We start from the raw sequence: 26300 nt of genomic DNA, 5'->3' as shown, positions 1-26300 counted from the left end.
TTCAAACATAAGGAAAAATTCAAGATAGAAAAATCCTCATTGTGTGAGTCTTAGTTGGAAGTGCCTCCTGCAGCTGAAGGAAGCAGGCTCTTCCTTTCTATGTGTGGACCTGTGACCCAAAGACAGTGTATCACAAAAGCATGGACATACATATGTGCACACACACACCACTCTGATTCTCCCTCAGGAGCAGCTGGGAAGTGATTTCCACGGAGGCGGCTGGTCCTGTTCAGTGGTTGCAGAGGACAGAGCCTGAGGGAAATGCTAAGGGTACAGAGAGCCAGAACTGAGAAGGCCTGGCTATCTCCTGCTGCCTTTCTACTTTGCTCTATCATAGTTTTCCAGCCTTCCCTTGAAAAGTGAGATGCTCTATTGACTTCCACCAAGTTCCATTCTTGGTTTTGGTGGGTGGCTATCAGCACATACTACTTGTAATTCACTAACTAACCCAGCCAGGGCTCCCATGCTGACCAACTCTAAAGCTCTCATCTTTGTTCTATCTTGTTGGTACCCTTGAGTTTTTGAGATGGTCTCACAGAATTCATTCAATGACAGCAAAGTCTATGTATGAATGTGTGTCTATAGTCTGTAACACAGCACAGGCAGATAAAAAATATTTTAATGACATTCTGGATAACAAGAACAACTCTGTTGCAATCCTGACACTGTAAGTAAGCAGGTTCTCTAGCTCTGTCACAGTCTACGCCGTCTGTGACCAGCCATCTGAGAAGCCTTAGGCACGTTCCTTAGCATCTGGAGGACTGGTTGACGATGGCTACTCATTCTCCTTTGTTTTTCTGAGCAAGACAAACAAGACAACAGAAAATACTCCACTGGCTCACTGTGATCAGACAGTAGTCATCCTTCCAGTTCGTCTCCCCAAGTTGACAACATCTTTGGTAAGGTGTTTGCATGCTCACAAACAAAGCAAGAGCAATTCAACTGGCGGAGTCTAGCCAAGCTGGACTTTGTAGCAATATGACCTCAGAATACTAGTTCCATTGCTTCTGGCTTCAACCCCAGCGATGCTCATGCTGTCACTTTTCACGTGGGTAAATCCGCTGCAAAGAAGAAGGATATGCCAGGCGTTAGCCTTGGGATAAAGGCAAATGTTTAAGTAGAAAAGCTTTTACCTGAGGACGGAACCCAGCCTCATCTCTGCAACCCTATCCAGCCCACTGCCACCCGTTTCCTCTGGGCATGGAAGGGAAATGCTATCACATCCTTTAGTGGGAAGACTGTGTCAGGACCCTCCTGGTGGTGCCGCCTGCATCACAATGGTTCTAGTGTGGTGAGAAACATCAGGGGGAATGGCCTACACCAGAATTTACAATGAACCCATCGGTGGTCAAAGGCGGTGTGCCCATAAGAGCTCCCAGGACCGACTGTTTTTCACAAGGCCTTTGCAAGGTCTAATCCTGGTTTGGACACATGTTCTCTGTAGACTATGCACAAAACCTCTAAATCTTTCAGCTGTTTCATTTGTAAAGTGAGGGTAATACCAACGGTTTCGTACAATATAGGAGACAATGTACCAGTGCACAGTGAGAGCTGAAAATCTGGTTTGAGGCTTTTTGTTTGCTACCAGAAAAAGAAACAGGATGTTCACAGTGGCTCATCCTGAGGTCCAGCTAATAAGGCTGGACTCTCTCGTACTCTCTCCAACATTTCCTTTAGAATCGTTCCTTTGAGCAGATGTGATATGCACATCTGTTTTCAGCTATTCAAGATAATGAGGTGGGAGGACCACCTGATGCTGGAAGTTCAAGGCCAGCCTGGGCACCATGACAAGACTTATTCCAGAAGAAAGAAAACCAATTGCTTTACCACTTTCCAGACACAGGGCAGGAGAACAGCCAATTACCTGGCCCATCTGTGAGATCCCCCAGGCAACTGATAGCAGCTCTTGAGGACAGGACATGTATTCTTCTTATTCCACACATAGACACGCAGGGACAGGTCCAAGGAAGAGGTGATGACACGGGTCGGATCCTTGAAATGAAGTCAAATGAGGTAGGGCTGTGGATTCTCAAGTGTGGAAAGCATGCCGCGGGCAGGAGATGTTCCACTCACCACCCACATCGACGTGATGGGCCTCTGGTGGTCCTGGAAGGCCATCAGCTGCAGGCCATGGATGGTGAATAGCACCAGCTCTGACCTGGAGGCCAGCAGGATCACTTGGGAGCCATGGCCCTGCATGAGGTGAGGAGTCATAGTGTTCGGCAGGGGGAAGCTAGCCAGCTGTTGTTGTTCTTGGGAGAATAAAAATACACTGGTTGCTTTTCAGGCATGGATATGTGGCCCACCCAATGATGCAGTGCAGGGACAAGTGCATGGCTTTGCAGTTAGGAGAGCTCTGCTCCTGCTCCTGAGTGAGTTATTCAGACCTCAAATTCCAGTTCAGCAGCAGCAAAAGGCTGGGGTGCTGCCACCCACATGGGAGGGGACCATGGGCATGGGATTTACATCTGCAGCCCAGGACCACACTGGGACCAACATGTCAGAAGTACTCCACCACTCAGTATGTGAAGTCACACAGTAAAGCTTCTAGGACACTTTGCTTCTATTTCCCTGACGGGGAAGGGAAAACGTAGAGGAACTGTGAGAAGCCTGTCCTGAAGCGCCAAACTTCAGGCTGTGGCCAGCACAGGGACCTTACCCAGGGTGTTCACTCTGTCCCTGGACTTGCTGGCCTTTAAATCGAAGGTAGTGATAACCAGATGCGTGCCTCTGACATCTCTGTGCATCACCATCAGCCTGGCTGCCTCCTCAGGAGCCCAGCAGGCTCTGGAACTCAGCCTGACAGGGAGGCTGGTGGAGACAGGAAGCCCGTCTTCGGATGGGTAGAGCAAGGACTGAGTATAGAACACCTGGGGAAACACCCCTGTGTGATCACAGAGTGGCGAGGGACCCAGGGGCTCCCAAAACCCTCCAGCCCCAAGCTGACTCCAGCCTCTGGCAGGACTGTCTTCGACAGCTGGCTGCCCACATCCCCACATCCTCTATATTGGGCCTTACAGGGTGGTCCAGTCATTACTATGGCCCCTTTCTGGGCATCCTCTGTACCCAACTGCTATTCTCTAATGACTTCTTCCCTGGCTACCGGATCTCGTGCGGTGCCCCGCTAGCTCTTATTTCTGGGGTCTGACTTTCCGTTTAGGTCCTGGCATTCAGTAAGGGTCGCACCTCTGGCAAATGACTGGGCATCTCTGTGCCTATGGCTCAGGTCATAGTCAGGACTTTGTGACTTGCAGGGCATTCCTCCTGGCCACAGCGCTGGAGGCAGAGCAAACTGGCCCTCCCACCCCCCTCCACACACACATCGTATGCTCTCTTCTCCTGTACTGGGCCTCACTGCTCACCATTGTCGTCACACCATCCTCAGCAACACCAGACAGCTCTTTAGGAGCATGCTGGTGGAGATGTCCAAACTTGTTCAGAACTGACTCTGCCCTCCCCAGCAGAGAACTGGCCCATCCAGAGGATAGCAGAGCAGATAGGGAAGAGCAGAGACTGGGAGGGCTGAGCTTCCAGTAAGAGAGAGGTATACTCCTGTCTGGCTGCAGGGCTTGTCCCTGTAGTGATGGCCTGAGAACCTATGTCTTGCAGTCTCGGGGTCCAGGCTCTCTACCCACTTCTTCTTGTTGTTTTTACTCTTTTGGGGGCCCACCAGCCAGCTCCCAAAATAAATCACATGAGGCTTATTCTTACTTATGAATGCCCGGCCTTAGCTTGGCTTGTTTCTTGCCAGCTTTTCTTCACTTAAACTATCCCATTTACCTTTTGCCTCTAGGCTTTTGCCTTTCTCTATTTCTGTATTTATTTTCTTCCCTTCTTATTCCATGTCTGGCTGTGTGGCTGGGTGACTGACCCTTCCTTTCTCACTCCTCAATCTCCTTTCTTCCCAGATTTCTCCTCCGATTTATTCTCTCTGCCTGCTAGCTCTGCCAATCCTTTCTCCTACTTTGCTATTGGCCATTCAGCTCTTTATTAAACTAACCAGGTGTTTTAGACAGGTAAAGTAACACAGTTTCACAGAGTTAAACAAATTCAGCATAAAAGAAGGCAACACATCTTTGCATCATTAAACAAATGTTCTACAGCATAAACAAATGTAACACATCTTAAAATAATATTCCACAACCACCTCCCACTGCAGTAGGTTTACCAGGGACAGGGTTCCCCAGGCACTGACCTTTGGACCTAAGTCTGATCCTTGTGCAAACGCAAACACCCACTGTTGGTCAGGTGAGCACGTGAGGCTCACAGAGGTATGAGGAAAAGTGGCCACTTTGGAGACCACTTGCAGCTGAGGCACTGTCAGAGTATAGAGGTTCCCTTCAGCACAGGCTACCTGGAACAGAGAGCAACTAACAATGGGGACACAGGGGGTACCACCATCTTCTGAAGGAGCTGCACCCCCTCAAGGGTGGGCACAGGCCACAGCAGAGCAGAGCAGAGCCCGAGTCTCCTGCATGAGCTTGGCATGCGACCCTCCCCTGCTCTTCCAGGCAATGACAGAGGCAGCTTGCCTATGTGTTTTACATTTAAAATGTTTCCTCTCACACTGATGGCAATTTGAAAAGTCAAAAGAAAATGTTCACTAATTTGGGAAGATCTGCCAGGGGTGCCAATGTCACTGGAATCACTGCTGCACAGAGTGCTCCTGCCTAGACCCTATACACACATGCGGGCACACATCCGGGGATGCCTAAAATTAGAGCTATTAGGTCAAAGGGTAAGCATATTTAAAATGTTTCACAAAATTAAAATGACCAGCAAACTCTGGAAACTAGTTCTGAGCACATTCCCACCTCACATGTAGAAAAATAAATATTTTAAGCCTCCTGGGTAAGGTACCTGCCCAGACTGGGCCACCTGCATGTGACCTGGTGAAGGGCAAGAGTCAGAATAGGAAGACACAATTCCAAACTCACAAAGGCAGTGACATAAGCTGAGAATATGGAGGAAGAAGAACAGCTGGTACCAGAAGGGCAATCAGCTCCACCCATGGCTCTGTGTGTGTGTGTGTGTGTGTGTGTGTGTGTGTGTGTGTGTGTGTGTCGCCAAAGCCTCATCAAAAAGTAAGCCAGGCCTCATCTGGTGACAAGTACTACCTATCTTATTCTCAAGACAAGTCCACAGCCCTCAGACCCAGCTGCAGGTTTGGGTGACTGCGTGATCTCCCCAGTGGATAAGTCAATCCTGGCAAAGCCTCCCATCGGGTCAGGGTGTGACGCAGCGGGCATTATCCAGGAAGTGTGGTTTGAGGAAGCCTGTTTAGGAAGCCTGTTTAAAACGGTGCTGCCCTGGGGTCCTGGGAGCAGAGAGGAAACCCCAGTCAGGGAGCCTGGATTTATCCCGCTGCAACCCCAGGGTGAGAGCCCTCAAAAGCAGCTGTAGAGGCAACAGGAAGGGCAGACACTGTTAAGCTGAGAACTAGGAGTGTGAGGAAGCTCAGTGTAGGCACTAAAGTACACGGTGAAAGGCAGCCCCACCCTTGACGAACGGGAGCCAAGTTCCTCATAAACATCTGGAAAGGATGAAGGAATGAAGAACATAAACATCTGGAAAGGATGAAGGAATGAAGAACATAAACATCTGGAAAGGATGAAGGAATGCAGAAAAAGCACAGGTAGAAGAAAGACCTCAGCACACAGGAAAGTAAGGCCACGTGCTGCAAACCACGAGAACTCCACACAGCAGGTCCCATCACCACAGAGGTTGATGCCACACACAAGTCTGAAGGACAGAGGGCCTGTATTCCACATGGCGGACAAGGAGGAGCCAGAGAGGCAGGATCTGCTCTGAAGAGGGATCCAGACTCCTCCCACCATAGTGGCTTAGCCCAAGAGGTGGTTAGGCCCTGTAGGGCTCCTGAGAGCCAGGTCACTCACCATCAGGAAGGGGCCCTCTGAGTGGCCGCAGGCCTCCATGGAAGAACAGAAGGTTGGAAGGCAGAATGAGGCCCACAGAGAGCCAGTCTCCGCTTTCCACCCGATGATCAGGCCCTGTGTGTCCACTGTGACCACCAGCTGCAGCAGAGGATAGGCCACCAAACTCGTCAGAGGAGCAGGCTGTACAGGGCTGGACCAGATCTCTGCGCCCTGGCAACAACGAAATTCACATAACTGACCGACACAGGGGCACCGTCTCTTTCATAGATACATATTATTTCCATCAGTCAGCATAGGTTCACCCAGGCCTACTCTACCAAGCTCCACGTGCGAAGAAACTACAGCTGAAGATCTGCTCATGAACAGTATGAAGGTTGGGAAGCCTGGCCAGATTGCAGGAAGGGCCGCTGGCAGTCTGGGGTGTCCCATACTGGAAACAATGGAGCACTAATTCAAGGTCTGGTACACCATGGCCACCTGCAGCCACACGGGCCATTGAGTATTTTTGTATTTGGTTTAAAAGCAGAATATTTAATAAAATAATGTATTACTGGAGTATGCTACTCTTACTTGTTTACACATTGCCTATGGCTCCTTTTGTGTCTCAGCAGCAGAGTTAAGTAGTTATGACAGACATTCCGGTCTAAGAAGGGTAAATTATTTATGGTCTAGTTGTTTAAAGAAAACACTGCTGGCCCATACAGCAAGGTGCTCTGTTTTCTTTTGGAAAGCCCAAACTATGGAAAGTCCAACCTCAACTTCTTTTTAAATTATTTACTTATCCATTAGAGAGAGAGAGAGAGAGAGAGAGAGAGAGAGAGAGTGTGTGTGTGTGTGTGTGTGTGTGTGTGTGTGTGTGTGTGTGTGTATCAGAAGGAGCAGCCTGTAAGCCTGGGCTACAGAGTGAGATCCTGTCTCAAAAAAAAAAAAAAGCCTTCAGTTTTTACATCTGCATAAGCACTAACAATTCTAGGCCAGCTGTCCAGTTGGTGTGCACACAAGGGGATGACCAAAAGCTGTCATCTTGCAAAACAGTCTGGTTGGGCAGCATGAGCCCCAGCGTGGAGGCTCCTGACTAAGTGGCTGGCAGTAAATGTGAGGAATGGCAAACCAGCTGTCATCCCAGGCACAGCCCCCACCATCACTGGCAAAGTCTGGTTCCAAGAGGAAGCCAAGCACGTGTCATGTGAGATAGGTCACACTCAAGTTTCAAAGGTTATCAGTACGCTATTGGTGACAGCTGATGGCAGAGCTCAGATTTCTCATCAGCAAAATGGGGCTCCTACTCTGCATTAAGATAATCAAACCGCCGCCGCCGGGCGGTGGCGGCGCACGCCTTTAATCCCAGCACTCGGGAGGCAGAGCCAGATGGATCTCTGTGAGTTCGAGGCCAGCCTGGGCTACCAAGTGAGTTCCAGGAAAGGCGCAAAGCTACACAGAGAAACCCTGTCTCGGAAAACCAAAAAAAAAAAAAAAAAAAAAAAAAAAAAGACAATCAAACCAAGGACACACTAGGGACCCTTCCCTCCCCAGGGAGCAGCTCACCTCATGCAGGTCCCAGGCACGCACGGTACAGTCGGAAGACACTGTGCAAACCACGGACTTTGCCCTTTCATCAAAGCGGTACTCGTGGGGTGTGACGTAGGCCAGCTGATCTATCTTTCCTGGAGGAGAGCACACACATAGATAGACTCAGATCTGATACACAACTGTTCCTCTTCTCCAGTATCAGGAACACAATGCGTGCTTGCTTAGGGTACATGAAAGAGATGGGGGGTAGCTCATACCCATGCAGCTGGTGGGTGAACATTCCCGAGAGCAGAACCCAGTTACAACTGGAGGCCTGGCTTGTCCTATTTCAGGTTTTCAGTCTACTCTGAAAAGGTGATAACAACTCATTCCTTCCTCCCATGCCATAGCACAGATGACAGAGCACCCGGGAAGACCCGCATTCATCGAGGGGCACTTGCCAAGCCGTTAGCTGAGATGCCAAGATCCCTGAGTGGACATAGCGACAACCCTCTCCATCTCATACCTGTGTGCCCAGAGACAGCTTTGCTGATGAAGTCCTGTGGCCGCCCAGATTCCACACGGAACTCCAGCTCTGACCGGCAGAAATAGTACTGCCTCCATGTCTGTGTGCCCACGACCATGGGGAAGGCGTTGCAGGAGGCCCAGCGTCTCAGACACAGCTGCCTGAAACACAGATGCAAGCGTAGGCTGGTGCAGCAGGCTGGTTTCTGAAGCCAGGAGATGGAGCTTTGAATTCTGGCCTTACCTCTTTTTGGCCTTACCTGAAACCCTGGATAACTCACAGTCCCTAACTAGCCCTCAATTTTCTCCTCTGTCGAATGGGGGCAGGGCTAATGATAAGTGAGTGGTCACATGCCAACCATGCTCCACTTCTTATGTGACAAGCTGCCCTTCATGGCAGCCCTCTGGGGAAGGCACTCACCACCATCCTACACGTGGGGACACAGAGGCTAAACAACTGGGATCCAGGAGCCCACTTGGTAAGTCTCCAACTGTTTGTGTCAACTGTCCATCTGCTCTTTCGGTTCTGTCTGTCCTTCCTGTGTTTTGTGCTTGTTGCCAGGGGCACACCCGGGGCCACCCCTTCTCCCAGGGCCCCCCTGTGTCATCCTAGAACATACTTCCTTACATGTCTGATCTCAGTCTGCTCTGGCTGACGTCCCCAGTCACTGAGCTTTTTCATGCTGTTTGCATGTATATCTTCTTACTGTCAACCTATCCCTGTCTGTGAATCCAGAGTATGTCTCAGAGATGGGGACGTAGGTCAGTTGTAGAGTGCCTGCCAAGCATGCACCCAGTACTGGATTTGATCTCCAAATCTTGGAACAAAAACAAAGAAAACAAGTGTATCTCATGTACACAGCATTAAGTTGGACTATTTTTCTTTGACAGTTCCGTCGATCTTTGTCTTTTCGTTAGGTTGTGCAATCATATTTTTGTCATTTTAATACTTTCTTGTCTTATGCCTTTCTCCCCACACTATTGTATTTCTGTCATATTTTCTGTTAAGTGTGGTCAAATACACTGTTTCAATTTCTTTGTTATTTCTTCCACTATATTTTTAGTTACTTTTTAGTGGCCGTCTTAAAGTTATAACTTGGATTTTGATACATCAGCAGCTGCACCAGGCAGTTCATCCATTCAGACAATTTCTTTGAGTCACATACTTCGCAAATTCTACCTTTCCCTAAATTACCTACCATTACTAAAAACTCAGTTCTTCAAAGAGTAGATAAAAGAATGGATTCTAATGAAAGTCTGCTTCAAAACTGACTGAGATTATATTTCTAGTCAATATTTGTTATAATGCTGATAAAAAGCAACAGAAGGAACAGTGTTCTGTGATGCTGAAAATGGAATATGCTAAGATAGCCCTTGATGAGGGAATGTCTTTCTGTACACTGCGAATATGTGTTGCTCTGATTGGTTGACAAATAAAGCCATTTGGCCTATGGCAAGGCAGCTTAGAAGCAGGTGGGAAATTCAAAGAGAGAGACAGGAAGAAGGCGGAGAGAGACACCATCGAGCCACCCAAGGAGCAACATGTAATGATGGGACGCAGGTAAAGCCATGGAACATGTGGTGATACATAGATTAATAGCTGTGTGCCAATTTAAGATATAAGAGCTAGCTAGCAAAAAGCTTGAGCCATGGCCATACAGTTATAATTAATATAAGCCTCTGTGTGTTTACTTGGGAGATGCAAGTGGGAGAGATTTGTCCCGACCACCAGCAGGCCAGGACACCAGACATCTGACTACAAGCCATGACATAACCAAGAATCCCAGGGTGTCACAGTTATCCTACATAAAAGCAAAGCCTCCCTCCCAATTCTGAGGAAGCTTCACATTTGAACAGTTGTTCTCATTAGGGTGAAAAATGTAACTCCTACCTGCCCATCAAGGTGTGGGCCTTACATTCAGTGGCCGGTCTCCTCCCCTTCTCCCCTCCTGCTGCTGTTAGTTTTATCTTAGTATAAAATAGAAGATAACAGGTTCCAAAGGAGGAATAAATTAGAGGGACTTAGCAAATTCAATGTTGTAAATACTTCTGTTTTATACACTCTTACATTCTTCTGCTGTTGTACCCTTAAAATAATCTGGATTGGGCACGGTGGCACATGCTTGCAATTCCAGCACTCAGGAGAGCTAGGCAGGAAGATTACAAGCTCAAGGCTAGCCTAGGCTACAGAGTAAGCAAAGGGCCATCCTGGCTATAAAATGGATCATTTATTTATTTAAAGTAATTTGATTATACTGACAGAAACTGCAGGGAATGAGTCCAGCTGGTTGAGTCTGGCAGTCCTGACAATCATGGTCTTAGAGGGGTCTCCTCATGTATAAGGACTAGGGATATAATCCTTTCTCTGTCCTCAATAGAGACAGAAGTGATTACAGCACTCGGAAACCATTTCCAGTGAATGTCTCTCCTTTACAGGACCACACTTGGCTCTTCACTCACCTCCACAGTTCCTTGGTCATTGAAACCTCATTCCAGACCTAGAATAAGTACAGGAAAAGAAAGCATCTGGTCAGTCAATGCTATTAAGCACCTAGCTTGCCAAACCACAAAGAACAAAATCAGCCCTGTTTCTGCATTCAACACAGCTCAACCTGGTGCATTAAAAACAACAGATAATTAAGAACCACCAAATGATGAAAACGAAGAGACTCAACGGGATTGATGAGTCAGGGCCCAGGGGCTCAGAGACACAATGACAAATCAAAGAGTGGATAGTTGTTCTAAAGCAATGTAGGGAAACACCGGATATGCACATGATTCATAAATATGAAAAGGATAGTTTAGTAATTTGCCTCAGTTAGAGCACGAGGTTTTGGTTGGGGAAGAATCGGGAAAAGGAGCTGGCTGGGTGGCTTCTACCACTCCCAAAAAATCTCTGTGCAAAAATACTGATAAGCTACTTGAGTATTTTCAAAAGGGGAGTAGCGAGGTCCAGACGGCTGTGTATAATTAAGCCCTCCCTGCTTGCTGCGAAGACTGGCAATGATTTCAGACAGCTTCTGTGGGGCTGCAGCGATGGGGATGTCTTAGAGTTGCCAAGATGGTCCACCGGCAACAGTCCCCAGGGCAGGTCTACGCAAGCCCCACTATTCTCTCTGCAGAGGCATCCGCAGGACGCCTAGGATGCCTGAGTGTGCTGTTGAAAGACTGTAATCAGAGCAACCTGGGAGGTTTAAGGTCATCCTCCCCTGCATAGCTAGTTCAAGGTCAGCCTGAACTACAAGACTCTAACTCAAAAAAAAAAAAAAAAAAAAGAAAGAAAAGAAAAAGAAAGAAAGAGAAGTCTTTTTATCCAGTAATGATGTTGTAATTTTGCAAAATCAAACCAAGCAAGCAAAGATCTAAGCATCTTCCCATTCAAAGCCAACTGGGATCTCAGTTCCCAAATAGAAGATGTAATGTGTGGTATGCTCTATAGAATAAATACTAGCCATCTTTAAGGATCCTTCTGTTGGAGTCATAGAGATTACTGACCTCATTTAACTTATGGGTAGATCGTAACCAGGAAAAATTGACAATACAAAGGGAAGAAGGAACTTCTCTTTCAAACTGTCTCTAAACTGTGCCAGCCTACTATGCAAAACAGCTGGAGTCTCAACTCAAGCCCTGCACGTGACTCCATCATCACCTTAGAAAGTCACTGGGTGATACTCAGTTTCTGGATGTGTAAACATGGGAGTGAAACTCAGTATTAACTAGATATACTTAAAATTATCCTCAGAGACTTGGAACTATGAGGTGCTCTCTGGGCTGAGAAGTGCCTGGGAGAGGTGAGGATCCCTGTTTTTCCTTCCCCACCAGAGACCTTGTACCTTGTACTGGCAATTGGGCACCTTTTCATTGAGGCCACATCAGCTCCATATAGGAAACCAAAGCTACCCAGGTATTTCACAGACGGCCAGGTCCTCAGCAGGCGTTGGCGTCTACAGTACACCCTGCCTGCATCGTTTTCAGTGGCACCTGAGACTGCAAGTTAGATGAGATGTGGGCTAAAAATGGGAGATAAGACGTTTTAAAAATGCCTTTAAAAAAAGGGTTAAAGTGGCTTCCTCGTGTGTGATGTGTTAAATTAACCCATGCTCAGAGGAAGAGATCATTTGCTTATTCATTGTATGATTGTGTTAATCCCACTGGGCAAGAATAAGATCACTGCCACAATTTTTGAGCCAAATTTGAAGCAAGCGTTATCAATTACAGGCCAGAACGATGGACACTGGCCAGGCCATACCTGGAATTCCCAGAGAATGGCACCAGATTACATTAGGCAGGGGATTAAAAAGGCAAAATCCACAAGGCTACACACTTCCTGCCTTTATCTAAATGGGTCAAACATGCATCCTGACATACTTCCTGCCTATGTACCTCTGACTTATGTGTGATCAAGCACATCCTGTACAGTTGGGGCAACCAGCCTTGTTTCCTGAAGTGAAGACACATGACTTGTTATCTTGTGTGAACAACAGCCCCCATCATTGCAGGAAGTTCTCTGTCCTTGTGCAAGTGGGGCTCACAGGCTGGGGCATTTTTGTCTATAGATCTCCTACGCACAGTAATTTAAACTTTAGCCACCACAATTGATAAGCCAAGATGTCAGCAGCTGCTGTATGTAGGTGGACAGTCATGGCCTCTGTTTTCTCTCCAGGGTGTGGCGGGACAGAGTGTAGAAGACGACACATTTACAAACTGTGGCATGGGAGGTAAGTTCTCAGGCTCACAGAATTTTGGCAACAGCTAAGAGAGGAAAAAGATGCAGGTCCTAAGAAGTATTACAGTGTAGCAAAGAGAGGAAGAGGCTAGGGATACTGTCAAAAACCAACGGTGGCAGACAGGGAGGTTCCTCAGCTAGCTCAGGGCCCTAGGTGCATTCCCCAGAACTATAAAATCAAAATCAAAGTTAGGTGATACCTATCTACACATTTGAGGTCTGACACTGCCACATGTCATCTCTGGGTCCTTTGATGAAGTCTGAGGAGTGGAGCACACTTGCAGTTTGAAGGTTTGGGCAGAATTGACAAGACTGGAATGACTAGTGTTGGTATCTTTCTGAGGGTAAAAGTTTGAAAACTGAACAGGTTTGAAACTGCAAGTCTAAGAGCTTTGTTCAAGCAAGGATGTGTCTAAGCTTCTCAATACTGGTTTACTTAATGAAGAGACTAAAATTCAAGGCATGCACTGGGCACTTGGGACAGACACTGAAGAAAGATTTTAGCATCTTTTCTGCCACAGTTCAGTAATGAATCTGGCAGGGAAAAACAAGTACCTTGCACTAATAGTGATTTAGTCGCTTTGTACTGAGTTCATGAGAAGCAGCACACGGCCAGATGACAAGCAGGGCAGGGCGCGGCCAAGAAGGCACATGGTAAGTGCTAAGGCAACGCCACAACGCCACCTGAGGCCACAGGACTCGGGAGCCCACGGCAAAGCCAATCCGTGGAGGGAATGCCCCGGCAGCCCCGGCAGCCCCGGCCCGCGGAGCGCGGTGATGGGGCGACTCCATCCGGACCTCACCTTGTTCACCTGCGCCGCGCGCAGCAGGTCGCGGGCCTCCAGGAAGGAGAAGACGTGCATCAGCTCGTGGGGGCCAAGCTGTGGCGCCATCCTGCTCGCCGCGCCCTAGCCCCCGCTGGCTCGCTTCCGCCGCCGTTGGATAAGCCCGCCCACATGCGGAATCTGTGCCGGTTACTTCCTCTCCGGGCTCGCCTTTCCCCGAGCCTGCTCTAGCCCAGGAACTCTTGACATTCGGATACTTCTAATCTTGACCTTGTTTTCTCTGCCTCTCCCACTACAATCAGCTTTTATCCTCGCCGGGTCCTGGCTTCAGTCACCTCCATGTGTGTGTAATTCTGCATTGTATTTATTACCAACCATGCCAGCACATATACGTTTAGTCTTTTCCAGCAACAGGCTGTTTGGTAGGACAGAGTAGGAAGCATGCATCTTCTATTGTAATCAATTGCTTCCTCTACTTATTTACCGCAACTTAACGCTGCTGTTAAAACCATGCACAAACCGGGCGGTGTTGGCACATGCATTTAATCCCAGCACTTGGGAGGCAGAACCTGACTGATCTCTGTAAGTTCAAAGCCAGCCTGGTCTACAGAGCTAGTGCCAGGACAGCCAAGAAAACCTGTCTCAAAAAACAAAAACAAAAACCCTGTCTCAAAAAAGCATGCGCGCGCGCACACACACACACACACACACACACACCACCCACAAACAAATAAATTTTACCTTAAAAGAGTGAAAGTATTGAGTACTATGTGTCTGCAATGAACTCTTCTCTACTCCTATAGGAGCAGAGGGACAAGCTAGAGGTGTTGGACTTCTGCCAGGGAAGCAACAAGTCCATACTCCCATTCTTGGCTAGTGACAACTATTACTGCTGCTGATGTGCAGGTGAAGACATTTCTCCCAGAGAGTGTGAGAGCCAAAGTTACATTTTAAGTTTTAATTACTATGCCTAAGGGATCAATGCAACAAAAATGCCTCTGATCTGCAAGCCCCTTACCCAAGGACAGATAGTTCTGAAATGCTGGAAGCTATTGTTTATGGGAGATAACAAGACACACGTTTCCACTCTCCTAAACAAGTTTGTTTGAGCCATACGCACTGGATATGCTTGATCACATGTGGGCGGGAGGTTCACAGGCAGAAAATGGTCAGGATGTGTGCTTGCCCCTGATTGGACCTGATGGGAAATGCAATGAATCATGAGTTTTTCTTCTTAAGCCACTGCAAACTGTGATTCTGGGCTATTTCCCGGGAACCTGGGTATGGTCCTGGCCAGAGCTCATCCACCTGGCTAGTAGTTAATTAAAGCTTGTTTCAAATTTGGCTTTAAACTGTGGTAGTGTTTTTTTTTTTTTTTCTCAATTGTTGTGGTGCTGAAATGACTACACTAACATCATCTTATTTTGACTCCATTTTGTGTTTGCTTAGACAACTCTCAATCCTCTATTCCCCGCCACCCTCAACTGGCACATCTGCCTTAGCAACACATTTGAGATTTCCATGGCCTTGACCATGGTCCAGATGTATTAACCAAAATAATAAGCAAACTAAAATAATTTAAAAATATATAAGTAAAAAAAATTGATATGCTCTGTCTGAAATAATTACTATGCTTTGCCAATAATGAGCATTTCAAGGTTACTCTGACCCTCTCTAACTTTGGTGTAAATTATGTCTTTGTGGGTTTTGCCCTTAAAAACTCTGTACCCCTGAGTTTGGACACCAAGAGACTTTTCAGAGGCCAAGCCCATTCTTGGTCTTGCCAACAATAGAAAGGACTTAAGACCGTTAACTGGCTTAATCAGCATGGTTGTCAAAAACTGTCTCGTGTGGATCATTTTAGTGCTCTATAACCAGGATGCTTGAACATGGAAAAAAATCAGATTCCTCAGGAACTGTAATGAACGCTTAAAGCTCATGCTAGGCAAGCATAAGGTGATCTAAGGCTGGGCTGAAGGGGTGGCCGAGAAGAGTATGGAGCAGAAGCTAAGCTGATGGTTGCCCTAGACTATGCCTAAGGAGCCTCCAGGCACCTGGTCACCTTCCCAGCACAGGCCACTTGCACCTTCACTGTGGAGCTTCTAAACCTGGGTGACAGAGACGTGGCCTCTCTCCCAGCCCCACACATGGACCTGCTGTGAAGGGACCTGGAACCTCCAGATGTGTGCACATGGATCCTTGCAGTGTCGGTGAGGGGCTACCGTTCTTTAAACCCATTGACCTGAGTTTAAATGCAAAGGAATTGCATACCTAGAGTGAAGAGATGATATCTTTAAAAGTCAAATTATTATAAAATTTTGGGGCCCAAGTCATAAGTCCATTGAAGCTTCCTACATTCACCCCCTAACTAGTAAATGCCAATATGTTTAATCCAGGGAAGCACAAAGCTTCCAGAGTCTATTCTTAGCTGGGTGGTTACTGCTTTCATGAATAAAGTGAGAAGGGTCTTTTTTCTGGTGTGACGGTAAATGTCCTTTACTATCTCGTGTGTTTGTACCATTGGTCCCCAGTAGGTGGCACTATTTTGGAAAGCTGGGAAATCTTTGAATGTGGGGCCTCGCTGGGAATACTGGGTTTCTGGGAGGCCTGGGAGACTGCCGATACAATGTAACCAGCTGTGTCCCACCGCCATACTGTCCCTGCCCTCTGAAAGCCTGAGCCAAGTAAACTCTTCCCTCCCTGTGTCATTTTTTTTTTTTTTTTTTTTTTTTTTTTTTTTTGGTCAGGGTGATGCAAACAGCCACAAGAAAATGACTGGTACCTGGGGTCAGAAAGAAGAAAGGCGTGTGGGTTATCCCTTGCCATGTTTGGTCTATCCTTCTGTGACCTCACAAGGAGCCATCGTGAGTACTTGTAGATGCCTGCTCAGGCGAGGCCCTGGTTCCAGCGGAGTTTTGTGTTATACCTCAGAGAAGCTGTTGTCTGGGTGGAGAGAAGTTGGACTTGGATGTTGGTTCTGGTAAACTTGGCCTTTCCTGATCAGTTGGACCTCGACTTAGTAAGTTTGCCAGTTAATTGATTTTGACATGGTCTTTTTGATTTGTCTTGTTGTTTTTGAGACTTTAGTTCCTCGCTAGCCTGAAACTCACTATGTAGACCAGGCTGGCCTGGAACTCCCAGCAATCCATTTGTCCTGTTTCTGGAGTGCTGGGATAAAAGATATGCACCACCTTGCCTGGCCAGTTTTGGTTTTTTAAAATTTTTATCTACTTATTGGTTTTGCTTTTGGGCTTGAATTATGCTTATATATTCACTTTTCTTTATTAATTATTGCACTTTTATTTTAAACTGTCTTAGTTACTTTTCTGTTGCTGTAACAAAACACCATGCAGCTTATAGAAGAGTTTGTTTGGAGCTTACAGTTTGAGAGGCTGAGAGTCCATGACTGTCATGGCAGGGAGCATGGCAGCAGGCAGGCAGCAGGCAGGCAGGCATGGCACTAGAGTAGTAGCCGAGAGCTTATATCTTGAAACACAACCACACAGTAGAGAGAAAGATTGGACTTTGAAACCTCAGAGCCTGAGTGAGACATCTCTTACTTAGTTAGTCCTTCCCAAATAGTTCCACCAACTAGAGGCTGAATGCTGAATGTATGAGCCTATGGGCATTTTTCTCATTCAAACCACCACATAAACTATTTAGGCTTGTCATCTTTTTACTTTGCTTTCTTTTTTATTCTAAAACTTGCGTTAGTATATATTAACTGTACAAGATAAGGGGTTTTATTGTGACATTTCCATACATGCATGTAATGAACTTTGATCATCTTTATTAATTCTAGCTCTGACCTTTATTCTTTTTTGTTGACTGTGCTCTGGGGTTTGGTTTGTTCTTACTTTTCCATAACCTTGAAATGCATCATTTGGTTGTTCAAGATAACTTTGGTTTTTATGATATAGAAATTTATAGCCATGAGCTCCTCTCCTGGATCTGCTTTATTTGTTTGTTTGCTTGTTTGTTTTATCTAGCATTGGACAGTGATGTCATTCTCCACAAGTTAGCATGTCGGCAGTGGAGGAGGAGCTCAAGGCCAGCCCCTCTGATAAGGAAACCCTCTAAGATAATGACAGGATCTCAATGATCTTTGTCTGTGGCACATTTGCAGAAAGCATGTCTGCTGCATCCACACAGACATGCAGGAAGCTGTGACGATCTTGCACAGGGGCATCAACAAGGCCTCCAGTATCACCACTGAGGTGGACCTCATGGAATCTCCAAAACATCCAAATATCATTTAACTCTTCTTAACTGACACACCAGCAGAGCCTTATTTGATCATGGAATTTGCATCAGGAAGGATCCGGAGAGTATCACAGAGGCATTGGCTATACGGAGGAAGAGGAGGCACACCTCATTTTCCACCAGATGGTGCCAGCATTAATTATGTTCATGAAAGACACACTGACTGCCTAGAAATAAAACTGGAGAATATCATAGTGGGTGGGACAGGAAATGCCAAACAGTGACTTTGGGTTGGCTACAGAAGTTGCCATTGACTTCAGCAAAAGCCAAAGGAGGCCAATGACCATCTTTCCTTTTTAGCTCACAAGACACTGACTGGAGGGTAGAGACTACAAGGGACTTCCCATTGACATGTGGTGCCTTGGCATAGTGATTTATAATATGGTCATCAGTTGCATACCACATAAAGCATCAACCCCTTCAGATCTGCACAGCCTGATCATGGCCATACACTCCCAGATTCCACAAAACCTGTCTAAAAGCATGCAACATCTCCTTGCATACTTGCTCAAGTACAGGATGACTATAGGCCACCTCAAGGGGAATCTGTGGCTATATTATTGTGAAGAAGGTTTACCACTAGCCTCCATAGAAACAGCCCCCAGAATCCCAATCACTAGCATTGTGGAAGCCTTGTGCACCATGGGATACAACCTCCAGGAAACTGTGACATCGGCAAGGAACAGCAAGTTTAGTGAGGTGAAGCACCATACAGTATATTGCAACATTGTCTGAGCCATTGAGACACTTGTCACCAGCATTGAAGTCAGTGCAGCCCTGTTTGGAAGTGACCCCTGCAGGCCCTCTTCACCTCTTTCCCTGGGGAAGAGGGGACCCGAAACTGCTTTTCTTACTTTCCTCTCATCTGGAAAGAGCTCATTGTAGGAGGACAATGAGAAAGGAAGGGAGTAACTCTGCAGAAGCTGCCTGGAGAAGAGAACGTTGTGATCCAGACCTGCAGGATAATACCATGGTACCAACATCACAAACAACAGTCTGGGGGAGATTAATACTGGCATGACATCCTGTGACAACCTACTGGATGATCCATCCTCCCTGGCATCACCCTAGGATATGAAGAACCACAGGGGCTGATGAAAGTGACATTGATTTGTCTTCCCAAGAAGCATCCTGGGCCAAGTCTCACCAGGGACCAGCCCCAGGTTGTGCCACAGCCCCTGAGTCCAGCTGCCACAGGTGGAGAGGGTTTGAGGAGATGGGTTCCTGTGCTTAGAACATCATACAGTAGAGAAGAACTACATCCGCAAGGTAAGAGGCTACAATGAAAGGCGAGGGCAGTGGAGTCCATAGGAAGCCAAATAGGCAGGAACACCATGATACCTCTTATTTTATATTTGCTTTTTACGGCTCTTTGCAGATTGTACCCATCATAGGATATGAATGATGATGTCTTTCACCTTAGAAGGTGCCTCCCCCTGTTCTTTTTGATGTAGAATCTGGGAAAGTTGAACCAGAGGTGGACAGCGGAGGGTGTGACTAGGGTTGAGAGGGAGGGAGGAGGGATTGGCAGAGGGAGGAGTCAGGTGGAGCACTGTGGCACAGCAGAGCAGCTTGTGTTAAGTCCTGTCTGTGCCAGTCACCAACAGAGTCCTTTCCATGTATTTTCTTCCAAGGGAGCATGTCCAGTCCTATGGTTCTTGAACCGTGGGTCTGTGATCGACCTGGTGTGGACTGAGAGCCACTGGAAGGATCAGGACAGAACTCCGGGGAGCTGTCTGCCTACACACCCATTAGATACCAACAGGAATTACGGACAACCCCCTGTATCACTCCTCCAGCTGCTGGGCCTGAACCGACAGTTCCGGCTGTTTCAGCTCACAGTGGCCCCAGGGCTATGTGCTGGAGCCATCGAGAGACGGTTCACATGGTGTCCACCGGATGAAGCATCACCCACCCCTGGGTCCTGAAGTGCCTCTGGGACTGGGCACCCACAGAGCCCAACAGTCACCTCTGGAAACAGAACTGAGACATTACAAGGCTCAGGTTTTTCACCAGCTTGATCCCTTCAGGCTCAACAGCCTTCTCACTGACCAGCATCTGACAGAAATACAAACATCATGTAAGTCCAAACAGGGAGGGCATCAGAGGAGGAGGGGTAGAGGAAGGGATGGGGAGAGGAGAGGGAAAGGGAAGTAGGGGGAGGAAAGAGAGAGAATGAAGTGGGTGGGGAGGCGGACAGTCTGTCCCGAGGAAATTCTAGTTTCTGAGGAGAGGGAAAGGGATGAGTGTGTTGGGTGGTGCAGAGGCCATGGACAAGCAAGAGCAGGGCAAAAGCCCCCCCCCAAGAGGAGAGTTGGAAGGGGCAGGGCATAGGCAGCCGTGAGGAAAGCAGTGCCTGGCATCGGGGAGCACTCGTAGGAGGCAGCCTTGGAAATCTGATCCTATCATGGGCAGGAGAGGGAGAGGCAGGATGTGGATGGAAAGGAGAAAAGAAGCCCCATGAACAGGTGGAGACCATGCCTCTTGCTCTGGGCCAGCCTCGGATAGCTGCTGCCATCTGTGTCTTTGTCTTCTCGGCCCCCCTTTGTCCAGGCCCCTGTGGCAGTGTCTTCTCCTCCTGCCCCATGCTTCCACAAGCTCTTCTCATGTTTCCTACCAACCCAAGGGATTCCTGGACTTTCACTTGGACTGGACCACTGAGATGATGCTTTGGAAAGATAAGCAGGCCCTGCCAGGCCTTGGACACAGCAGCCCTCAACGAGGCCAGCAGTCACTGGTCTACTTCGTGTCCAATGCCATCTTTGGGATCAGGCCTACAGGGAAACTGATGGCCGTGGGACTGGGACTGTGGCCAGTGGTGCTGTGTGGAGCCCTGAGGAATGAGGTGTCTGCAGTGTGGACTGGGTACCCTCAGGTAGAGAGTGGCTCCTTGAGTTAGCAGGCCACCCATGCTAAATGCAGGGGTCTACTCTATGGGACTCTCACCGCTGAAGATGACATTGAATCCACTAAGTGCCGGCCTGTGGTAGAAGGTGAGTTGGTGAAGCCTGGTCTTGACTTAATACTGGCCCAAGTGTAAAGAGGTTGTTGAGGCCAGCCTCTCACAACCCTCAGGGGAAAGTATAATGGCTGGCCTTGCTGAAGAGTGAAAGAGGACCTATTGAGCCAGGCAGCAGGTCCACACTCTGACCCTCTGTCCCAAGACCTTTGTGGAGGACCAGACAATATTACAATGAATGGCCATATGCTCTTTCATCAGTATGGAATGGAAGCCATGCTCTCTTGGGATGTATACATCCCACTGTACAATTCTAACTGCCAGGTGAGTTGCACAGGGGAAACAGAGGCAGAGACACCGAGCAGCTTGCTCAGGGGGTCAGAGTGGGCTGGAGTCAGGTCTTTGGCCCTGTTCCCTTCAATGAAACCAGAGCCTGAGAAAAGAGAAAGATAGGTTCTATTGCCCTACAGGGAACAGGCCAGATGGCCTAGAGCTTCAGCGTGGATGGTGGTCTCTGAGAGAGGGCTAGTCTCTGGTATGCACAGAGATACTTCCCACTAGGCTTGAGAACTTTTGTTGTACCACAATGACGTCTGCACTGCCTGGGACCCTGGGTTGGTGACTTTGAACTCCTCCCTAAGAAAAGAGAGGAAAGCAGCGGACCCACCAGCCCAGCACACTCTCCCATGGCCACTTGCACGTCCTTTCCCTGACAGTGGGAGTGGAGACCAGCACTGGAGCTCTTACATACATCCTCCTCATGTAGCCCACAAGTGTCTGTCTCTCACAGGAGCACACTCTGGACCACCTTAGGAGTGGTGCGCAGTTTGCTCCTGGGGAAAGCACGGGCTTTCTAGGGTGGCATCACGGAACTTAGGAGCCAGGTCTTTTGGCCCTCGCCATAATTCTGTGTGGCCTCTGACTGTGTTTTGGAGTTCAGATCTCAACTCCAGAGCTCCTGACAGGCCATCCTTTCTGCCATCAGTTCTGTTGGCACGGTGGGCCCCCATGTTGTGTGAAAGGCTCATTTGCTCAGTGTCTTTCATCTGACCCAAATGGACAAATGCAAGTGAGTTGAGGTGTGGTGGGTAGAAGACTCAGGTCAGACCTCTGGTCTGGGGAAGCAGATCTTACATGACAGCCCAGAGGCAGCAGCAGAGCTCAGCCTTGGGTGGGATCCTGTCTGAGGAACACTGACTGAGGACATCCATGTAAGTGGTATAGACTGAAGGATTGATAACCTAAGAGCCTCAGGCAGCTGAGACTCCCTGAAAGAATACTTGACACAATGGTAATTGCAGCTAAGGGCAGGAGGCCTCGGGACAAGGGGTCAGCAAGTCCGCAAAACTCCTGATGAGGCCGTGAACTTGGTAAGAGCTCCCACCAAAATTATGAGCTTGGGAAGGGAGAAAACAGAGCTGCAGGCAAACAGCTTCCTATCCCAAAGGTCCCTTTGCTACCCGGAACAACTCCAAGCCCCCTGGACGCCAGAGCACAAGAACCCCCGAGGAGAGACTGCACCTCTCCATTTGTTTCTCTCTTATTTTGAGGGTGTCCCATCAAGCCAGGTCGATCATAGACAGCCCCTTTTGTGTTTTCCAAAAGATGAAACATAAATGTGTTCATGCACAGTACAACTGAGTCAAGGGTGGATGAGACAAAGCTTCCTGGGAAATGTGGATTTCACGTTATCCATGACCACAGAGGGCAGGCAGCTTGTCAATTAGAGGAAGAATGGGCCCAGCTGATTTTTGTCCTTTCTCACTGTCAGGTGAGGAGGAGGAGGCAGAGCAAGACCAGGAAGAAAAATGCTTCTGTAAAAGGTAGGTTTCTGCTTTCCTCTAGAGAGGCAATTCCATCTGCCCTGCCCCTCAGTGATGAGAGCCATGTTTTTGAGGATACAGGATGTGGAACACCAAGAAAGAAGAGGAGGCTGCTGGGAAGGAAATCAGAATCAGGGAAACTCCCCAGGTCCTGGATAGAAGGAAGCTGTGCTTGGCCTGGGGTGGGTGCTGCCCATGGGGGTGCAGTTCAAGGCAGTGGAGTGATGCTGTGCCTGTGTATGGGGGACTCCCAGGTCCACCTGACAACAGGTACCTGCAGTTCTCTCTGGCCCACCCCTCTTTCAGATGACTGGTCCAGTGTCCCTCACGGTGTTGGATGGGGATGACAGGGGTTGAGGGAGGAGCGAGGAGAGTGTAAATGGAGAGATCTGGTCCCTCCATGCCACCTGCTCATTTTCAGTGTCCCGTGTGCTTGCACACTGGCGGTTGGCATCAGAGTCCTCGCATGGGTGGTCTTCAAGAGAGATTTTTAAAAATCTTTTAAAATTTTTAAATATTTAAAAAAATCATCTCCTGTGTGTAGATGTAACCAACCGTCTTATTAAATAAGAAACACAGAGCCAATGCAGAGACGAAAGCCAAGAGGTCAGAGCAATAGCTAAGAGCTAAAAACCATACCCCTCACTGTTGCTGTTGCCTACCTCTCTGAAAGAGTGCTACTTCCTGTGTGTCTGTCTTTTTATAGTGTTTCTGTTCTGCCTTCTCATTGGTTGTAAACCCAACCACATGACCTCCAACCACTGCCTGTCTGTACAGACCTCCAGGTCTTCTATGGTTGGTATTGAGGTTAAAGGTGTGTGTCTCCATGCTGGCTGTATCCTTGAACACACAGAGATCCACTTAGCTCTGCCTCCCAAGAGCTGGTATTATTAAAGGCGTGCACCACCACCACCCAGCTTCTGCTAAGGCTTGCTATTAGCTCTGACCCCCGGGCAACTTTATTTATTAACATACAAATCACATTTTAGTACAAATAAAATATCACCATACCTGTGAGATGGTTATTTCCAGGTTGTAGGACGGCAGAAAGAATGTGGAGACCACCCAGAATGCACCACAACCTGGGAAAATGTAAGGATCTGCCTCTCTTGAGATTATTTATACCAAGACTCAGGGTGTGTCATTAGGGTCTGGGGCTATTCATAGAGTAGACACCATGTTGAGTTGGATTGCAATATATCACAGCTACAAGGGACAGAGGTGGGATATGTAGGTAGTGGATACAGGTGCCATATTTATACCGACTGGTGGGCCTCTTGACCCTCTGCTTGGAGCTGATGCTTTTGCCTCCTGTCTTCTGCAGCCCCATCAAGCAACCTTTCCTGGACTCTATGCCATGCTTCTCTTGAAACTCTAATGAGAAACGGGATCAGTTCCCCTCTCTCAGCTGCTGTCTTACCTCAAGGTCTTGGAGGATCTTATACAGAGGAAATTTAGCCAGATTTTCTGGGGCATGTCCTCTGTGCTCTCTGAGTCAGTGGTGGCTACTGCCTGGGTCTCCAAGAGGCCTTACTCTGCAAGACATAAAACCGTGAGGTTCAGTGATACAGTTGATCCTTTCCCAGCTCTACCTCCTGCTCAAGGACCTCCACAGATTTCTCAGGCCCAGCCATTGCCCCACCAACTTGTGACACCAAACGTGGTGGGTGTGACAGAGGTCCAGACACTCAACAGCCTCCCAAGCTCTACATCAAACCAAGCACTTTCTGCATCCACAAGTAGGGCCAGTGGAACAGCATGTTTTAACACTGGGATGAAGGTGTTGGCATCCCTCCTGACTGAAAACCATCCCTGGCAGCAGGATCTGGAGTGGAAAGACACCATTGGCTCTAATGTCCAAAGTCATCAAGCAGCCATTAGCCGGCCCACTCACAACTTGCCCAGGGACATCCCACCCGCTGAAGCTATCAGGTCGGCCTCCATCCCTCCTGAGCATTGTCAGTTCCTCCAGCACCATGAGGAGTCACAGAGTGAATACAGGATGAAGAAGGTGAGAGTACAAGCCCCCCCCTTCAGGTTCCTCCCATCCCAGGAACTGACGCAGCTGCAGGGACGCTTCCCAGCAAACAGTCATCGCCAGTCTAAGGACAAGCCTGAACTCCCCCAGCCTGCCCAGCCCTCCATCCTCTACTACAAAAGCTGCAAGTTGAGTCAGATGTTGGAGACTACGCCCTCAGGGATGCCCTTAAAGAAGGACCCAGCAAGATGTAACATACATGAACTCATCAAGGAGGGCCCCAGTTTTAGGGCCAAAGCCTTGCCTTGCACTTCAAGCAGCACCCCTGGTTTTTCACATTTTGTGTGTGAAAATGCGTCTTTGACTGCCCTTGCTGTGGGTTATAAAGGTTTATGTGGGACAGGCCATATTAGACCCTCTTAGTAAATCTTTGCAATTGATCAATAGAATGAAGAGTGTTCTCCCTGACATTGTGATGATTCTTTGCATCTATTGGGTTCTGTAATGGTTGCAGCTATGAGGACTTTTTTATTCCCTATCCCAGGAATGGTTACTAGAATACAAAGAGAGGGCTCAGAGGTAACCTGTATGATCAGTAATACTACTGCTATTATAGCAAACATATTAGCAGACATGAATCAAGAGATGGTGAACTGAGGACCACAGTTTCACAGAATAGATCTACTATAGATATTTGTTGCTCCAGCATAATCTTGGGTGTCAAGAATTTCCTGGAATGTGTTGCTTTAATGTGTCATATTTTCCCCATACTATTGTTGGTTGAATTAATGATTAGCATAAAGAGATAGACAAAATCCCTCATGACCCTTTAATGACCATCATAATTTAGATGGTTTTCCCCTTTCCTTGGTCCTCTGTTAGCTGTTCTTAAAATTCTCTTGTGCCTGCCCATGTAATTAGACTAGCCAGAAAGGCAATGCATTCAACCATGGCCTCTATTACAGCTATTATTTTTTTCCTTAAAGCTTAGAAATGGGGAGATATAGAAGGACATGCAGTCCTCATGCTCACAGATAAGCACTAGAGAAACCAGGAATGTCAAACACACAGGATTGTCTCCTCAATGGAGGAGATGGATACCTGTTTTCCACCCGGAAGGCTGGAGTGGATGCAGTTAACAGCCTGGCGAGCTCTGCTATCTGTAGGGCTGGGACACACCTGAATCCCCTAGACTATTATGTTTATCCCAGACTCTCCCTCCCTGGGCTTTATCTTTAGCTTTGTTTCTCAGTCAATAGAACCCAACATAAGGGGAGACATCACATATAGTTTATAGGTTGGTGACCTCTAGGCTGTCTATATGACTGAGACCATACAAGATCTTCCTGTATAGCTATAGATCGTTGTTTGTTTTTACTATTTTACTCTTTTGAGGGGCCCACCACCTAGCTCCCAAATAAATCACACATAGAGGTTTATTCTTAATTATGAATGCCCGGCCTTATCTTGGCTTGTTTCTTGCCAGATTTCTTTCCTTTTTTTTTCCTCCTTTTTTCTCTCCTTTTATTTTATTTTATTTTACAATACCATTCAGTTCTACATATCAGCCACGGGTTCCCCTATTCTCCCCCTCCCACACCCTCCCCTTACCCCCAGCTCACCCCCCATTCCCACCTCCTCCAGGGCAAATCCTCCCCCGAGGACTGCAATCAACCTGGTAGACTCAGTCCAGGCAGGTCCAGTCCCTTCCTCCCAGACTGAGCCAAGTGTTCCTGCATAAGCTCCAGGTTTCAAACAGCCAACTCATTCTTGCCAGATTTCTTTAGCTTAAATTATCCTATCCATCCTTTGCCTCTGGGCTTTTCCCATTCTCT

At 47.8% G+C, this 26300-nt stretch overlaps 2 protein-coding genes across 3 annotated transcripts; one reads left to right on the top strand and one right to left on the bottom strand.

The window, feature by feature from the left end:
• Positions 1–601: 601 nt before the first annotated feature.
• On the bottom strand, positions 602–13942 carry LOC114689492 (F-box/WD repeat-containing protein 12-like). Its single transcript, XM_028863816.2, has 10 exons — positions 13461–13942; positions 10392–10429; positions 7933–8093; positions 7443–7561; positions 5898–6107; positions 4196–4354; positions 2660–2870; positions 2074–2252; positions 1865–1992; positions 602–1061 (listed from the first exon to the last, which is right to left on the bottom strand). The coding sequence occupies exons 1-10, from the start codon at positions 13548–13550 to the stop codon at positions 953–955; spliced, it is 1404 nt and encodes a 467-aa protein (XP_028719649.1). The 5' UTR covers positions 13551–13942; the 3' UTR covers positions 602–952.
• On the top strand, positions 8228–25899 carry LOC114689493. Of its 2 annotated transcripts, XM_037205733.1 has the most exons (8): positions 8228–8410; positions 12595–12649; positions 16190–16461; positions 17432–18974; positions 19340–19785; positions 20259–20698; positions 22436–22487; positions 23812–25899. In XM_037205733.1, exon 8 carries the CDS (start codon positions 23962–23964, stop codon positions 24886–24888), a length of 927 nt encoding a protein of 308 aa, XP_037061628.1. In that variant the 5' UTR covers positions 8228–8410; positions 12595–12649; positions 16190–16461; positions 17432–18974; positions 19340–19785; positions 20259–20698; positions 22436–22487; positions 23812–23961; the 3' UTR covers positions 24889–25899. The 2 variants fall into 2 exon arrangements, with proteins under 2 accessions (XP_037061628.1, XP_037061629.1); XM_037205734.1 differs by lacking the exon at positions 20259–20698.
• The last annotated feature ends 401 nt before the right edge of the window (positions 25900–26300 follow it).

Source organism: Peromyscus leucopus, chromosome 5, assembly GCF_004664715.2.
Source record: "Peromyscus leucopus breed LL Stock chromosome 5, UCI_PerLeu_2.1, whole genome shotgun sequence".
Classification (NCBI taxonomy): Eukaryota; Metazoa; Chordata; class Mammalia; order Rodentia; family Cricetidae; genus Peromyscus; species Peromyscus leucopus.
The sequence above is the reverse complement of the archived record's forward strand: the minus strand, read 5'-3'. Positions and strand labels throughout refer to the sequence as shown.

Bases quoted from the DNA above. Each gene is read 5' to 3' on its own strand.
- LOC114689492 (XM_028863816.2), bottom strand. From the start codon at position 13,550: ATGGCGCCACAGCTTGGCCCCCACGAGCTGATGCACGTCTTCTCCTTC. The intron at 4,355-5,897 runs GTGAGTGACCTG...TCTCTGTTCCAG, and splicing joins CAGAGGGCCCCTTCCTGATG to GTAGCCTGTGCTGAAGGGAA. The intron at 2,253-2,659 runs GTAAGGTCCCTG...TATTCTCCCAAG, and splicing joins GGACAGAGTGAACACCCTGG to AACAACAACAGCTGGCTAGC.
- LOC114689493 (XM_037205734.1), top strand. From the start codon at position 23,962: ATGTCCTCTGTGCTCTCTGAGTCAGTGGTGGCTACTGCCTGGGTCTCC.